The sequence below is a fragment of the Taudactylus pleione genome, unplaced genomic scaffold (genome assembly GCF_031769625.1).
Source record: "Taudactylus pleione unplaced genomic scaffold, aTauple2 ptg000536l, whole genome shotgun sequence".
Taxonomy (NCBI): Eukaryota; Metazoa; Chordata; class Amphibia; order Anura; family Myobatrachidae; genus Taudactylus; species Taudactylus pleione.
This window is the reverse complement of record NW_028284938.1, coordinates 2,602,131-2,620,156: the sequence shown is the minus strand read 5'-3', so window position 1 is coordinate 2,620,156 and position 18,026 is coordinate 2,602,131. Positions and strand designations below refer to the sequence as shown.

General features: G+C 44.0%; 1 protein-coding gene across 2 annotated transcripts in view; it reads left to right on the top strand.

The window, feature by feature from the left end:
* Positions 1–18,026, top strand: part of HECW2 (HECT, C2 and WW domain containing E3 ubiquitin protein ligase 2) — a 455,376-nt gene that overhangs the window by 158,846 nt on the left and 278,504 nt on the right. For both annotated transcript variants that reach the window (XM_088451025.1, XM_088451024.1), the window contains exon 4: positions 8,102–8,417. In XM_088451025.1, coding sequence (XP_088307151.1) covers positions 8,126–8,417 — 292 coding nt within the window. In that variant the 5' untranslated portion in view covers positions 8,102–8,125. The remainder of the gene's footprint in view (positions 1–8,101; positions 8,418–18,026) is intronic.

Below are 18,026 nucleotides of genomic sequence, written 5' to 3'. Positions count from 1 at the left end.
TCTCATCCAGCTTTAAGCCTCCTACACAGCTGTTTCTGTTTTAGTTAATGACTGCGTTTCAACCTACATATGAAAATGATGATCATAATCACCTGTTTGTTACGATTGGTTAATCATACACCCGACTATAATATAAGTGCAAGTGTACCTAGAAGAATTTATGATATTTTGAAGGCACACCAAAAATTAATTTGATTTAGATTTCTCTTCTGTTCATTCACTTTGCAGTTTAATTGCTAAAAATATGCTATTCATACTTTGAAAGCATTCATACTTTGCAGCATTTTTCTACACCTGCCTAAAACTTTTGTATTGTGTATATACTGTACAGAACACATAAATACATGTGTATATACACATTAACACAGAGGTTCCCAAACACTGTCCTCAAGGCTCCCCAACAGTTCAGGTTTTAGAGATATCTATGGTTGAGCACAGGTAGTTAACTCAAATTGACGGAAGTACTAATTAAGTCACCTGTGCTCAACCATGGATATCTCTAAAACTTGAACTGTTGGAGAGCCTCGAGGACCGCCTTTGAGAACCTCTGCACTAACACATATACAGTATACACACACTAACATATTATATGCAATAACACATTCACATATAAACACAAACATATCTATACACACTAACACATACATACATATATATACAGGTTGAGTCTCCCATATACCAAATGCTTTGGACCAGGGGCATTTTGGATATCGGAATATTCCGTATTTTGGAATATTTGCATACCATAATGAAATATCTTAGGAAGGGAACCCAAATCTAAACACAGAAAGCATTTATGTTTCATATACACTTTATACACACAGCCTGCAGGTAATTATATAAAATATTTTCAATCATTTTGTACCTTAAAGAAAGTTTGTGTACATTGAACCATCAAAATGCAAAGGTTTCACTATCTCAGTCATGCCAAAAACATTCTGTATTTCGGAATATTCCGTATTTTGAAATATTTGGATATGAGAGACTCAACCTGTACAAACTAACACACACACACATACATACATACTGTACATACATGAATACACACACTACAACAGTACACATACTTTCGATGCAGCAGCTGCAGGTTGCTAATGGGGACAGGCACCTCGCATCATTAGGCCCCCTTGCACCGTAATGCTGCAAATCATGGGGATATGGCAGTGGGCTTTCCATATTGACTCTACCTTCACTACGGCCAGTGTAGGGGGCGGGATCAGTCTGACAGATGGGGGTTCTAGATATGAACAAACTCCCTCCTGTGTGCGATAGTGGGTGCAGGGCCGTTTTTCACACCGGGTCAGGGAGCCACATCATATCCCTGTAGTGCTGCTGCATGCCAAAAGAGGCGCCTGAAGGTACATACACACGTATCGATTTTTTGAACGATTTAACTATAACGACGTCGTTATCGTTCAATCGTTCAAAAAATCGTTCAGTTCCTGAGTTATAACAATGAACGAAAATCGTTCAAGCGCGATCCCGTTTGTAGTTTGTAGTTCATTTCAGACTGACCAACATAAAGATTTTCATTAAGGGAAGGAACATTTTTTGTTCATCGTTGTAAAAATCATTCATTACACGTCTGACAGATAATCGGTTACAAAATCGTTACGTGTATATGCACCTTAAGTGGTCTCTGTCCTGGCTCCACCTCCATTTTTTTATAGTCTGCAGCCTGGCCAGAATACATCCCATATTTGACAGCCAGGGATTGGCTGCAGCGGAGCACAACCCCTGGGGACCCACCCATTTTGGAATAGTGAGTCCCCGGTACTCAAAACTTATTTATTACTTTTAAGTATGTAATTATACAATCATGTAGTATGGACAAGAAATAGTACTCCTCCTTGGCATATAGTTGAAGCACTAATATATAGTTGCCTTTTCTGGGGGCTGGGCAGACACTATACAATTTTCTAGCCGATCCACCCAATAATTGCACAGTGTATGCGGGCGACCAGTCTGAAAATATCAATCAGTCAGACTTTCCGGGTCATCCAGCTTGCCCGATCGATACAATATTTTCAAAGTGAAAGTTGGCTGCATCAAGCAGTTTATGCCCAGTTGTGGCCGACCGACATTTCCCCTGTTTCTTCACAGGGAAGGGACGGGAAATGTCTCCTCCCCTGGGGAAGAGTGTGGATAACGGGGACAATATAGTGAGATACAGCATCTTGCAGTGTATGCCCGTGATGTCTGCTGGGTGTCGGGCTGTCAGCAAAAATGTCTTTTGGTCTGACAGGCATTTAATGTGGCAGTGTATGCTCAGAATAAGAAATTGACATTCAGATAGCGCATCATGCCACTTACATATAAACACAGGGTTGCCGACTTTCTGACTGCCTTTCCCGGGAGGGAGAAGCCAGATCGGCAAATCAAGGGGGTGTGGCCGGCATTTTTTCGTGGAGCGGGGGCGTGGCCACGTGATCACTTCATTTTGGCTCCGTCCCTGCTACACAATGCACAGATTACCGGCATTGTGAAGCAGGGAGCGGGGCCAAAATGAATCGTGTCACCGGCCCCCCTTGCTGCGGGGATTCTCTTATAACCATGGGTGGTGGCTGCCGGGAGGCTTGTCTGCTTTTCCTGCGGCCGGGAGTGGCAGCCGAATCAGCAGGGTAGGCAGGTATGTATATTTATAAAACATAAAACAGCATATACAGTAACTTTTTTAAAATTTATAAATTCCGTTCTGTTTTACTATTTTAGACATACTTTTTCTAGCCACTGTATTATACTGTATGATTTTGCACACTTCCTGAATGTAGTTCTGGTGTGTGGGATAATGGGCCAAATGTAATAGGGTGAGAGTTTAGAAAATGTGAGAGTTTAGCAGTAATCTCTCACATTGATCGAGTTTTACCTTCAAAAGGGCAAAACAACTGGATGTGAGTTTAAATCGTGAGTTTTTTTTTTTAGTCTAAAAACAGACGAGTTTCCATGTTCTCAGACTCTATTACATTGGCCGAGTTTACTGCTGAACTCTCACAGTTTCTAAACTCTCACACTATTACATTTGGCCCAAGGCGCCTGATGTATAGTTGGAGACAGTTTACATTTAAATTGGAGATATAAATTGCATCTGAACTAAATACACATTTTGTGCTGGGTCAGTGGTATCTTAAAACGTACATTTTTGTAAGCTATGTTGCAAAAAGTATGAAAGCGCATTTTGCACTTAAATGTTATACTTGCATCATTCTACATCAGACCCAATTTATGGGGAATTGCAGTACTTTGTTACTGATGATAAGTAAGTTCCACACTCTGTTAAATAAAAGCAATACAATTCCAGCTATTTAATACCAGTGGCTGGAATGCTATTCATATTGAGTTCAGTAAATTATATTTAAGTCCACAATGGTAGTAAACTAGTACAAATCGGCATGGCATTCCAGGAGCTTCTTAAAAATGTTTTTTTTTCTGTATTTATGCATATCGACTTTTCGGGGCTGCGCAGATCACTGTCTTCAGGATTTACAGCATGTAACTATACAAACAAAGAGCGCTTGCCTTTATCCCCTACAGATACATTTCATCTGGCGCTCTGAGCAGCACGTCTGTCCGCCTGGAGTCGCTCCTGGGATGACTTCAGCGCTGTGCGCCGGTCCATTGCCTAGGTAATCACTGTCACTGTCTAACACTCTGGCTGTCAGCTGGTGTCTGAACAACAAGTTACACTATATCAGTGAAAGTGGCAAAGTAGCAGATTCAGCGCTGTGATAACACTAGAATACAATGCAGCATGTATAAAGCTAAAAGTTACACTAGAAAAGCCTATAGAAATAAGTAGATATGTGTGTGTGCAGAATGACTTATGCTGGCTCATACTTGCCAATTCTCCCTCATTGTCAGGGAGACTCCCTGACATAGTAGCAATCTCAGTCTCCCTGAAGAGTCTAGCAATCTCACAAGAAGAAAAGAAAAAGGTAACTCCTTTGTTTGGGGCACACTGTATCACAATAATAAAAATTTACTTTTATTTAAAAAATTTAAAAAATCAACCTCATATACATCATGTTGATAATCCAAACTAGAACAAAAAATGTTAATGTGACTGTATGTTATATATATAGTCAGCAATAGGAGATATCAAAGTGCCTGGTACAACCAAAAAAGGAAGACACATACGCACATATGTGTCCCTTAGGGAAGTATCTCCTAGTCATTAAATAAATATAACGACATTGAATTAATGGTTAATTAATAAATAAATGAAGCATATGGTCAAGCAGAAGAATATGTATATATATACTCACTAGTAGCAAGGAAAATCAAAGTGCCAGTACCATTGAAATATTTCAAGAGACCTCAGTCAATATTTGTGTGTGTTCAAAATGAACATTTATAATTAATTGATCATTAGTAGAATCCACTTTAGCAGCAAGGAAAATCAAAGTGCTAGTGCAATTGAAAAAATATTTTCTAAAGAACACAATAAATAACTTGTGTATACAACCATAAATAATGATAAACAATTGGTTGGTAATGAACGTAAGATACTATAGCAGCAAGGAGAATCAAAGTGCTAGTGCAATTTAAAAAAAAAAAAGAGTCTAGCAATCTCCCTGATTGCACCTTATCACCATTATGAAGCTGTTATATATATATATATATATATATATATATATATATAATATACAGTGACGTAATTAGGGCAGGGCGAGCGGGGTTCGTGCCCTGGGCGCCGTTGGACCGGCGGCGCGGGGGGGCGCCGCCGGCCACGGTACCGGCCCGCCCGCCCTAGATAGCCAGTGTAGCGCCGACCGCAATGAGTGCGGTCAACGCTACACATTTGCACAGGACCGGCGCTAGGCTTCCAGCGCCGGTCCTGTGCTGCATGCCTGAGCCCGTTCCCTCCCCCTGAGCGCTTGCCCAATAGCACCAGGAGGCGGGCTCAGGCTGTGCATAACACACGCATCGCCGCCAGCGCTGGCGGCGATGCATGTGTTAAACAGCAGCCAATGAGAGTCAGATAGACTCTCATTGACTGCTGCAGCACCCACTGCAAGAGCCGGACTTCCGTCCGGCTCCTGCAGTGGGTAATGGGACTGACGTCATGACGTCAGTCCCATAATGCTGAGCGCGCCAGCCCGGGCGGACTGGCGGTCGGGAGCGGCGTCGCGGACAGGAGCAGGAGCAGAGTGGAATCAGGTAAGTATATTTTTATATATATTTATTTATTTAAAAACCTATCTGCTCAATGGGGGAGGGGTTGGCTACTACTGGGGGGGACCTCTACTGGGGGTGCCATTGGGAGGACCTATACTGGGGGGGGGCTACTCTACTGGGGACTACTACTTGGGGGGGGGACTACCACTGGGGCCATTCTAAAAGGGGCCTAGTATTACTAGAGGCACTGCACTCGGGGGACCACTACTGGGGGCAATAATAGGAAGGGCCACTACAGGGACCACTGGATAGGGGGGGGGTCACTACTGGGAGCCTGCATCAGGGGGACCACTACTGGGGCACTGCATGGGAGGGGGGGACACTACTGCTGGGGGCACTATATAAGGGGCTTACTGCTAGGGGCACTGCGGGGACCACTACAGGGGGCACTAGATAGGGGGGATCACTACAGGGTGCCTGCATAAGGGGACCACTACTGGGAAAACTGCATGGGGGGGACTACTGCTGGGGGCACTATATAAAAGGGCACTGCATAAGGGGATACCGCTACTGGGCGCACTGCATTGTGGGGACTGCTACTGGGGGCACTGCATAAGGGGGAACACTACGTGGGGCACTGCATTTGGGGGGGCCACTACTGGGGGTACTGAGTAAGGGGAACTAATTGGGGGCTGTATAAGAGGGACCAGTACTGGGGATACTGTATAAGGGGCACTACTATGGGCCTGCATGAGAGGGACCACAACTGCATACTGGGGGTACTGTATAAGGGGTACTACTGGGGTTAAGGTGCATATGGATAGGAATGTTCAGTTTGAAAATAAAGGGGTTTGTCATGTTGGCACGCCCCATTTTTTATTGACCACGCCCATTTTTTTGCCACGCGCGCACATGGGGGGGGGGGGGGGCTCCCTTTTCAAATTTGCCCTGGGCTCCAAATACCCTAGTTACGCCACTGTATGTGTATATATATATATATATATATATATATATATAAAAACAACAACATATATATACTGTGCATTCAGTGGGATCATTAGTATAATTTCCCTGCATTGGTTATAAGGCAGAATGATCCTTGTGGCTACATGCATTTTCTGAAAAGTATTAGTGTGTTTTTATTTGGATACAAGTCAGTTTTATGATGCGCCTTTCAGATGTAACAGTACACATCCACTTTACCGCCATAGGTGTTGCTTTTGCAATCTCACTGAAATGCTTTTTCAAAAGTAGGCAAGCATGTGCTGGGTACGGGATGTAGTTAAGCGCCGGTCTCAATTCTGACACTGCAATCCTTTCAGGGGATTTAACATAGGTGTCCTCTCGGGGTCCCGACGCCGGGACCCCAAGAGGACGCCGGACTGATCATCCAGCACCGCAGGTAAGTAGCGATGTAGCCGGGGATGGGGAGGTTAGGTTTAAGGACCCCCTGGGGGGACTTGGGGTTAGACACCCCACCGGGGAGGGTTAGGGTTAGGCTAGGAAAAGGGGGGGTTAGGTTTACGCACTAGGGGATGGAGGTTAGGGACCCCCCCAAGAGGGTTCGGGGAGGGGGGGTTAGATTTAGGCACTTACGGGGGGAGGATGTGGTTAGGCACTAGGGGGGGGTTAGGGTTAGGCACCCCTAAAGGGGGGGTACATATTAGACCAGTGGTTCCCAAAATACCTGCATCAGTAAGAGCTATTTCACACATGCCAGTTCTTGTTGGCCAGGTAAGAACCGGGCGTGCCTTTCATAAGCAGCTGCTGCTGCACATGCCCGGCCGGCAGAAGCCAGTGTGTGTGAAAGGAAACATTGTTTCCTTCACACTACTGGCGTGCAGGGACGGCGCGGCCACGGCACGGCACCGTCCTGCATAGTAGTTTTTTCCGGCTATATCACGGCGACCGTGCCGTGACCGTGCCGTGTGAAAGGAGCCTGTTCTTTCCCTGCAGTACTATATTTCACAGCCGGTTAAATACCGGGCGGCAAAAAGCCAAGTCAAAACCGGCATGTGTGAAATAGCTCTTAGTGTGTATGCACTTGCCAATGCCGGCTGCCCCGCTGGGTCCCGTCGCTGCAGATGTCGGGCTGTGTGTACACAGCCTAAGTCATACAAAATCATGATGATGTAATGCTCAAAGTAACATATATATTAGTACTAAAACAATACTGGGTGCTTTAATCACCTCTAACACAGAAAGAAAAATACAAATTCTATATAACATGTACTTAGTATATATACCCTATGTGTATAGTCTAGGGCATCAATTTATGCCACTGAAATATAAATAATATATAAAGATGCATAATAAATTTAAGTGTCCTGGTCTATTGATTATGAGTTACAATGTTGTCTTACTCATTATGGGTAAAGCTGTGCTGTTTATACTGTACATGAATAAAGAGCTATATTAATGGAAATAGCTTGCTCTGATTCTGTATCTTTTATCTTTGTCTTTATGTATCAGACACATAAGCAAATTCATAAGACTAATGGACCGTACACACTGTCAGATCAGACAACGATCAGATATCATTGTCTGATCGACCAACATGTGCTGGATGATCGTTATCGAACATCCAGCACATGCTCCATTCCCCCAATTACTATAAACGATCAACGATCGAGGGTCCCTATAGTAACCAGGCTAACCTGGTAACCAGGCTAACCAGGCTGGGCTGGTTGATATCGACCAGGTTGACCTGCATGCACGGGCGATGGTCGATATCGATCATCCATGCCCACGCATCGTTTGGTCGTTTGAGGGGGCAAAAAAAGGTTGATATAAACTATCAAACTATATCGGTACGTTTAAATCGACCAAGAAATTTGACCGTGTGTATGCACCATAATAAATGTTAATTTTTTGTAAATACAGTTCACATGTCCATTAAAATGTTTAGTTGACCATGATAACACACAGTCACTATAATTACATTCCAATGATAAATAAACTTATGATATTTGGGGTGTATTTGCAGGTCTCTGATGGCTAGCTGTACATCATGGCCAATTCTACTCGTGAACATCTACTTTTTGTACGACGACGAAACCCTCAGCTACATTATATGCTAAGTCCGGAGAATCTCCAAAGTTTTGCATCTCAAAACACAATGACAGAGAATTTGAACTTTCAACGGGCCAACAGTGATACTGACTTGGTGACCTCTGACAGTCGTTCAAGCCTGACAGCCAGCATGTATGAGTACATACTTGGGCACTCTCAGGAACTTATTATCTTCTGGGATATAAAAGAAGAAGTTGACCCCACTGATTGGATTGGGCTTTATCACATTGGTAAGCATGTGCAATTGCTTATTTACAAAGTTTACAAATCAATACTATTACTTCACTGTTTTGTATATTTAAACTGTCAAAATATTTAATTGTCTTTCCCCAGCTAAACACTTCCCTCTCCTTTGTTCCCCAAGTCTGCTGTCTAAAGCCCCGTACACACTAGATGATTTATTTGAACGATAATGATATCTTGAAACGATATATATCGTTCAAAACGTCCAGTGTGTATGCACCTATGGACAAACGATGAGCACTCCCGCGGGTCGTTAACGATATCCCCAGTTGTCTGTACATGCAGTCCAATCTGGGGATATCGTTAGCGATGCCATGCTACCAAAATGCAGCATGGCCCCGCTACCCCTCCTCCCTCCCCCCGTCTTTCATTGTTGCCGACATTGGCAAGTGTATATGATGGGCCCGCCGCATCGACATCGCTCCGTACACACATTGTCCAGTGTGTATGGGGCTTAAGTGGCATCATTAAATCTGCAGAATTTTGCCCCCTCTGTCTCATCTCAAAGGAGGGTGCTCTGCCTTCCCATCCCAGACGGCCTCGGCTGTAATAAGAATATGGAGTCACAGACCCTGGAATGTACATCGATTGATTTAAGTGCCATACAATCTAGAATAGATTAATCCTTCTCACTTCTGCCTAATTTCCCTCTCCCGCTGCTTAACCTTTGCTGTGCCCCCTCTGCCAGTCGATGAACACACTCCTCTCACTCACCATCAAAGTCTTCTACCAGTCTTCTCTACAACATTATTATTTTTTTTTTAATTTCTGTTTATTGAGAAGTTTTGTGGGTACAAAATAGAATGGGAAAAACAGTATACAGAATAAAATATGGTCTTTGCAACACTGAAGACAAATGTACATAGTGCTTTGCAAATTAGGGAAGTACAATATAGAATCATACGATGAGCATATACAATAAAAGCATATGAATGAGTAACATAGGTGAGGCATAATCACACGGAGAGAGGGGGGAGGGAAAGGAGAATACAAATCATAACAGTAACAGGACCATCCGGTGCTTGAGGAGTAAGAAAAAGGAAGGGAATAGAATACAAGTAATGAGATGACAGCTTCATTTGTACACACACTAACTCCTGCCCACGTTGCTCTTCTAATGACTGCCATATCTCCTTCTTCTAAATGACCTCTTCCCACTTTTGCCATAAGGATTTCTTCCATGCTGCTCTAAACCTACTGAATATCCTTTCCAGCTCCGTTATACTTTAGCTAGACTCCTTTTCATTCAGCCTACTACACCCTCTGCTCTCCCCAATTCTGCGCTCTTCTTTCTCTTGTGTCCACCCATATCCCCTCTACAGTGTTAGTTGCTGTGAGCAGCGCCCTCTCTCTTGTTTTCTTTACGTAATTATACAATGTGCCCATAGTTAAACATATTGAACTTGTTTGGTCGTTTCCCTATGTACGGTGTTACAGAACACTTGCGGTGCCAATAAATAATAATAATAACATAAGTTAGCTTTAATATAAATTCTGTGAAGCTAAAGCATGACTTTCTAACAAGCTCAGGGACAATTTTATGTTCATCATATGATAAAAGCAGCTGTATTCAATTAAGAACATACAGATGTGTCCTCACTTGTCTTTGCTGCATTCGCACCAAACAGCCTCTCTCGGTGCCCCTGGTCCCCTGAGACTCTGCTAGCGCCGTCTTTTTTGCATCTTTTATTACCGAAAATGCGTCTAAGTCACAATTTGCTTTTACTAGGAGGCACCAGGAGACTGCAGATTAATTTGATATGTGACACTTCTATATCTGTGTGCGACTAAGTTTCTCAATCAGCATACAAAGTACTGTGATGCAGCGGCCACAGTTTTTTCCTTACCAAGGGGGAGATATATAAAGGAGCGATAGGGGAGAAAACAGTAACTGAGCATGTAAAGTGCTGCAATTACCACTTCCCTGCATGTAGTAATGCAGGAGATCGAGCAGAATGATAGGGGCTCCTCTGTCATTATCTCTGCTATCTTCTGACCGTTCAGCTGCAGCTATAGATTTTGACAGCTGCAGCTGTTGTCGCCACATGCACAGCGCTGTCCCTGCCTGTACTGACAGCCAGGGATTGTGCAGCCAAACAAAAATAATGTTTTTTTTAATTTATTTTAGCGGTGCAGGTTCTGCTGGGAGGGGGGTTTGACCAGCGCATGGGTAGCTGTACTGCAACCACCGGTCAGAACTGTTCATACATGCAGACTGTTACTGCACCTGCTTCCTTGCAATAAAAAAGGGAAGCAGGTCCAGGAATTTACTGCATAATAGCCGCCCCCTCCTATACATCTCCCCCCAAATTCTGTTTACAGTCTCAGTCGCACACAAGTGTCGCATGTCAAATTAATCGGCACAATCTCCTGGCGCGTCTTATTTTCTGCAATAAAAGATGCCCTACGTAAGCAGAATTGCACGGGACCTGATGGCTCACTCATGCCAGCATGTCGCCCTGCATGGCGTATGGAGGCTAGATGAGCAAGGACACATCTGTATAAGATCATCATACAAATAATTGGCATATATACTAGCAAAACTATGACTTGGAAATATTTTCAAGTCCTACCCTATATAATACTACTAAAAAAGAATCAACTAGGGAAAAACTTTCTTTTGAGAGGTAATGTGTGTGTGTGTGTGTAAGGATGGCTCAAAGCATGGGCTGTCAGGGCCGTTGGCCAGTGCACCGTAGCCCGGAAGGGCTGCTGAATCTCTGGTTCTCTGGCTCAGATAAGGTCCAGATATGGTCCAGGACTACTCTTTTCTGCGGCCAGCACACCATGCAGAGTGCCTGAAACATCCCTGAGCCTGCACTGTTGTGCCTCCCCAGACAGCCTCTGCTCCTGAGCCCTGCGGCCAGGCCTTCCTGCAGGTAGGACAGTTTCTCCAACACGGGGCAGTGAGAGGCCACTCTCGTCACTGGTGAGGACTCCCACTATACTAATTCCTCAGTGCACCTGTAATCAGCCATGTGGAACTAGAGGTCGCTGCATGCTCGATCAACCTGTTAAATCAGGACCTCTGGAGATCATGCTTGGACTTGTACCACAACAGAATGAGATGCGCAGGTTGCACAGCGGATGTCATAGGATACAATGTTACCACTGAGAGGGGAATGTGGGGGAACATACTAAGAGTGGAATGGGGGGATCGTTGAGTAAGAGGTGAATGTGAGGGGTATCGCTAATACCCCTTTCACACTGCCAGCCATAACCCGAGTTACTGCAAATGAACACGCAGCACCCGGGTTATTGTGCAGTGTGGAAAGACCTAGTTGAAATAACCCGTTTCGAGCAACCCGGCATTTCAACCTGGGTAATGATCAGGATTGAACACGAGTTCAACCGGCTTGCAGTGCAGTGTGAACAGGTTACCAGGGGTCGATTGCCACCCGGGTCCAGTTCACAACATAGGAAGCGCCGGCTCGGCACGTGACGTTTGTGGCTTATTACCGGGTCGGACTGTCAGTCTGAAAGGGGTCGCACCCGGGAAGAACCCATGTACAAAATCCCGGGTGCGACCCGGGATTGCAATCTGATAGGGGTATTAGAGAGATGGGAATGTGAGGGGGGCAGGGGATCACTGAGAGAGAGGGGAGTGTGGTGGGGGGGGCAGTGGTCAGTCAGTATATGAGGCCGCAGAAGACTGTCCAGCTGGAGGGCATCCACTGCGGGACTAAAAGGACAACACCAGATGTAATAATTACGCACGCAGTTCAACTGCGAAAGTATACTAATCCATTATGATCGCTATGCCATCGCAGCATAAACATAAGGACGCCCACTTTACCTTACAACCTTCCGTAATGTTTAGCAAGACTGCAAAACCATCGGTACAATAGAGTACCATCGCAGCCTCACGCACACTTGCACAAGCTCTGACTTTACTCAGGAATTGCTAACTTCATCGCAAGCTTATGAGTCATCAAGCTGCACGCCAACGTTTCCACAACCACCCCCAAACGGCACTTCCTGTCAATCAGATCAATATCAACCATTATAGTTCAATTGATTATACTATATCCACCTTAACACCAGTATTATAACATAGCGCTGTTCATACTCCCTTTTTTATCACATTATCCTTATTTGGAGCCTGACATACTCTTTTTGAACTAGCTGCTTGAGACAGCGCCATCCCATTCTCCCATCTTTCACTTCCTGTCAATCACTTTGCGATGGGTCTGCATAGTCACTGTGGTTCCAGTCCCGATCGCAGTGGCTGGATTGGGCACGCGCACTGTGATTCATTTGCATGCGCAGTACGCAACAATCGGCCGATGTCGTGCGTAATCGCAGTTGGTCCCTCTGCACTTTGTATGTGTGTATGATGAGAGCCGCCTTCTTCTACTATGAGGAGTCCTGTTTAGTGTGTGTGTATATATATATATATATATATATATATATATGTGTGTGTGTGTGTGTATATACAATTTTGTATTCTCTTTTTTAATAAATTTTTAACATTGACATTATAGGTAATTTTATTTTTATTATGGCGATCCTGTATCGATCAAGACTCGATACGGGGTCTATGACAAGTTGATTTTGACATTGCATTGATTGGAGCCCCAATCGATGTTAAGGAAACATCGACAGCTGCGGTCTCAAATAATTTATGGTTTCTAGCGATGGTTGAACCCATCTGCCATCGATGGTACAGCTGTCAATGGCCATCACTACCGTATACCTAAAAAATTGCTATTTTTCACAGTATACAGTGTTTAAAAAAAATATATATATATTTATTTTTTTTCATAAAATTGTGTTGGATAAGTTTTAAAACCATGGGCCTCATTCAGACCCACTCGCAAGCGGCTGTCCGCTCGCAAGTGGGTCGATGGTGTGCACTGCGCATGCGCACGACGGAGGGAGCTCCGCCGTGCGCATGCGCCAGACGCGACGAGCGAAGGACTTTCCTTCGCTCGTTGTGTGGGGCGTGCTGTCGATGTTGATTGACAGCACGCCCCCTTTGGTGGGCGTGACGGGGGCGTGCCTGCCAGACGGAGGCGTTCCCAAGGGAACGCCTACCGTCAGAAGCCGGCCCCACTGACATCACTAGTGATGTCAGTGGGAGTGATTTTGGCTCTGATAGAGCCAAAATCACTCCAGGGCTTGTGGTCGAAAACCCCGACCACAGGCTTCTGGTCGCACTGGCGATGGTCGCGATGGTCAAGACCATCGCGACCATCATCCTGCACGCTCGTATGTGCTGTGGGTGGTGACCCACAGCTATACGAGCGTCCAGGAGGACGCTCCATTTTTATGGAGGACGGCCCTCATACAGAGCGAGCGCTGTGCTCAGAGCGTCCGGCTCTGAATGAGGGCCCATGTCCTTGACCTTATTCAATCATTAAAAAAAACCAAAACAATTTCTGAGCAGTTTTTGGAAAAAATATGTGCCAGTTAAGTGGCTAAAGCATTCACTTGAAAATGGACAATAAATATTTAGGGGGGAATTCAGTTATCCGCGATAAGCCACTTTTTCACGAATAATGACTTACCATGCAAATTCATACTTACTGTGCTATCCTACTAGCGGGTGTGAATTTTGACATAGTTTTTTTTACTAAGTTTTCACTACCTCCTGAACAGATGACATGTTGGGGGAAAACTATTTTTCAAGGTAAAAATACCGGGACTTGGTTTAGAACCACTGGGACACCCTCCTTAATGACTAATTAGGCAAAAATAATATTTTAGCTTAATTTGGCCAATACTTAAATCATTTTTGGGGTGAAAAAGGGCAAAGTGCAGTTAACTGGGTTAAATGATGTGGGGCAGGTATATGGGCGTGCTATATGAGTGGGACAGGAGCTTTTAAGATTGTAGGTGATGTTAGAGGCGTATATGAAGATTTTTTAAAGTGTCTTGAAATGGCTTGCTTGCCTTTGAGAAAGCTCAGATGTGAAACGTACGTTAGGTGTTAGCTGCATGGAATCTTTAACAAATGTCTGTTTATGCTGTATTATGTAATACCCATGCTTTCATGAGACCAGTTCTAAGAATGAAATAAAGGGAGACGGAAATTGTATGTAATATCCATATGTGGGTTAGAAGAGATACTGTTTGGTAGAGCACTGTCTTACACTCTCTCACAGGCAGAAATACAGTAGCTCTAATCTCTGTCTTCCTGCAGCGCTGATTGAACAAGCTGTAATGCAATGGGCTAAATGTTAAATCCCCAAAAACAATATGTGTACAATATTGTTACAATATTACAACTGTGAAATGTTTTATTAAACTGTGGAGATTTGATTATACATTTGTGGCTAATAAAACCTCCGCTATAGGAACTTTTTTGTGCATGTTTAAAATGTAATCCATACTGCAAGCATATTTAACATCCAGGTGTCCGCATTAACACACTCAGGGCCGGCACTACCACTAGGCAAACTTAAGCTGGCCACACACTAGACCAACTTACATCCAACCATCCAACTAGTTGATTGGTTGGAATGAAAATCTGGTAAGGTATGAAAGCAAATGACAATTAGCAATTTGCTCCCAAACACTGGAAAATGGACTTAAAACTGTTGTTAGAACAAATTGTTTTGATCAAACATTTAACAAACTTGTCTGACGACCATTTTCATCTGTTTTCTGGCATTTAGGAGCAAATTGCTGATCATCATTTACTCCCATTCCTTACCAGATTTTCATTCCAACCAGCCAACTAGTTGGCTGGTTGGACGAAAGTTGGTCTAGTGCAGGCTTTCCCAACCACGGTCCTCAAGGCACACTAACAGTCCAGGTTTTAAGGATAGCCATAGTTGAGCACAGGTGACTTAATGAATACCTTAGTTATTTTGATTTAACCATCTGTGCTTAAGCATGGATATCACTAAAACCAGGACTGTTAGTGTGCCTTGAGGACCGAGGTTGGGAATCACTGGTCTAGTGTGTGGCCAGCTTAAGGCAGCTGCCTAAGAACGCCGGCCACTGCAGGGTGCCTTTGGAATAATGTGTAGTGCGTACCGCACATAAGTGCAGCCCGCACTGCACTACTAGTAACAAACACACAGCCGCCGACGCCGGCGGCTGTGTGTTTGTTTTAGCAGCCGAAGAGAGTCAGACACTCTCTCATTGACTGCTGCGCCCACTGCCGGAGCCAGGATGGAGCTCACTTATGAGCTCCATTTTCCAGCTCCCGCAGTGGGTGATGGGAGATACGTCATGTCGTCTCTTCCATCATGCAGAGCGGGCCGGCCCGGGGGGACAGAGGAGCGAACGCCGGAGCGGGGATTAAAGTAAGTGGAGGGGTTTTTTTTTACGTGAGTCTCTGTCTGGCCCTGGGATCACTGCTGGGGGGGCACTACTACTAGGGGCACTGCTGGGGGGGGGACTACCACTGGGGGCACTGCTGGGGGGACTACTACTGGAGGCACTGCACTGGTGGGACCACTACCTGGGGCACTATATAAGGGGCACTGCATAGGGGGACCACTACTGGGGGCACTGCATAAGGGCTTGTGTAGCTATCCTAGAGGGGCGAGGGAGGGCGCAAGGTTGAAGAAATGCCTAGAGTATCAAGAAACCTTGCACCGGCCCTGAACACACCTCGAATCCTAAGGATGAATCTCGCACTACGAATTCTGTGATTATTTTAGAGAGGTGTGTGGATGTAATAACACAGAGTGTGATAATATACTGTTCACAGTGGAAGTCTGTAGGAGTAACGGAGCGTAGATACACAATTGAAAGATATTGACCTGCCCTGTAAATTGATCTTGTTGTTGGTGTACTGCATACCATAACTCTATATATGGGAGATTAACTATGCAGTATTAACATGTTTAAATATATGTTCACAAGGATCACCAAATATTAAACGGTGAGGGTATCTCATTATGAATGCAAACCTAGATATAATTGAGCAGGAGACACATTGCAGCATTTAAAATAACAGAGCAGCGGCAGGAACTTATACTTAAAGCCATCCATTATAACTAAGCCATATAGCGTATTATTGAGGGCTGTGGATGTGATGACAACATACAGTGTGATAATATACTGTTCACAGTGGGAATCTGTAGGAATGACGGAGCGCAAATGCACTATTGAAAGATATTTTTCTATACGCAGACTTGCCCTGTAAACTGACCCCGCACACCACCACTCTACATATGGGAGAATAACTTTGCAGTATGAACATATTTAAATATATACTCACACGGATCACAAGATATTAAATTCATTTTAATTTATATGTTCAGTTTTATTCTGTGGGTTATAGTGTGTCAAGCTCAGGATACAAAATCTTAATGCTGAACACCCCACACTCAGTGCCCCCCCCATCCTATCCCAGACTATAGCACAAGTGCTGGATATTCATTTGGGGATTAGGGGGGGTGGCACATTTTTTTTTAAAACTGATTTCACTGTTATTTTAAATAGTAAAGATGCGTGCTGATGCTTCCATTGTCAGCATATTTGTGTACACTAGCTCTTCAGGACAGACAAAAGATGCATCAACTGAGAGGCATATCTAGAGATGTATTCTGTACTTACAGATGTCCACATAAATCTAGCCTCCTGGCGCGTCAAACAGCCTTTTAGTTACGCCATGCCGTGGCATGACTCGGTAGCGCCGAGCTATTTTTTTCATGCGTCTCTTACCTTCAAATGTATCTTATTCACACAACAATGCGAATAGATAGCACAAGCAGCTTCTGCTGATTAGGATGATCTGCAGAAAAAAGGGGAGAAGCTGATGCACACTCTAAGTACTAAGAATAATAAAAATATATAATAAACTATCAATTAATATGTTGTTATATAGAGGTTCTTAGTACATGTTTGCCCACCTACCACTTCACGGTGAACCTCATCAGGTGGTTCCCTAACATCCTTATTACTGACACATTGTATACATTTATCTAGGACTTACCTGTAATAGTGCCAATTACATGTGTGTACTGCAATGCAAGGACCAATACTAATTAAAATCACCTGGGGCAGGTAGGAGGTGTGCTAGCCCAAGAGAAGGGGTCTTGCACCTTCAAGTGTACCTTAAATACACATACATGGGATAAAAGTGTGGGGGGGATGGGCTGCACAACCTAATTACAACATTATCAGAGGTGCTACCATGCTGAGACCTATAGTTATGCAGCATGCCTATGTTCTGTGGGCGAGTGCGGGTGTATCTGCATGCAAAATGCTATGTTACAGTGTCAGTGGTTGTAACACTGTAACGTAGTGTTTAGCAAGCAGATACACGAAAAGACGCTCTGCACTACCGAGTCACACTGAGCTCCTGCGTTGTGTGGCGCGACTTGTAGCGCACGGAGGATAGATGTATGTGGGCAAATCTGTACTGCACATTCTTGTACTGAGCCCTCACCTTTCCAGTAGCAAGTGTTATGTTCAAGTATAAATCTGGGTGTTACTGTAAGTCAGGCCTTATGTGTAAATATGTTTTATTTCTAGGAAGTCATTATTTATTTTGTTTAATTTAAATTGAATTTTATAATGTGGTCTAAAATTAGGATATCATAAATGAAAAAAACAAAAACAAAACATTTCTCATTCAATGTAAAAGTGACCAGCGCTTAAATATATAAAATAAAGCAATTAGATAAAATATA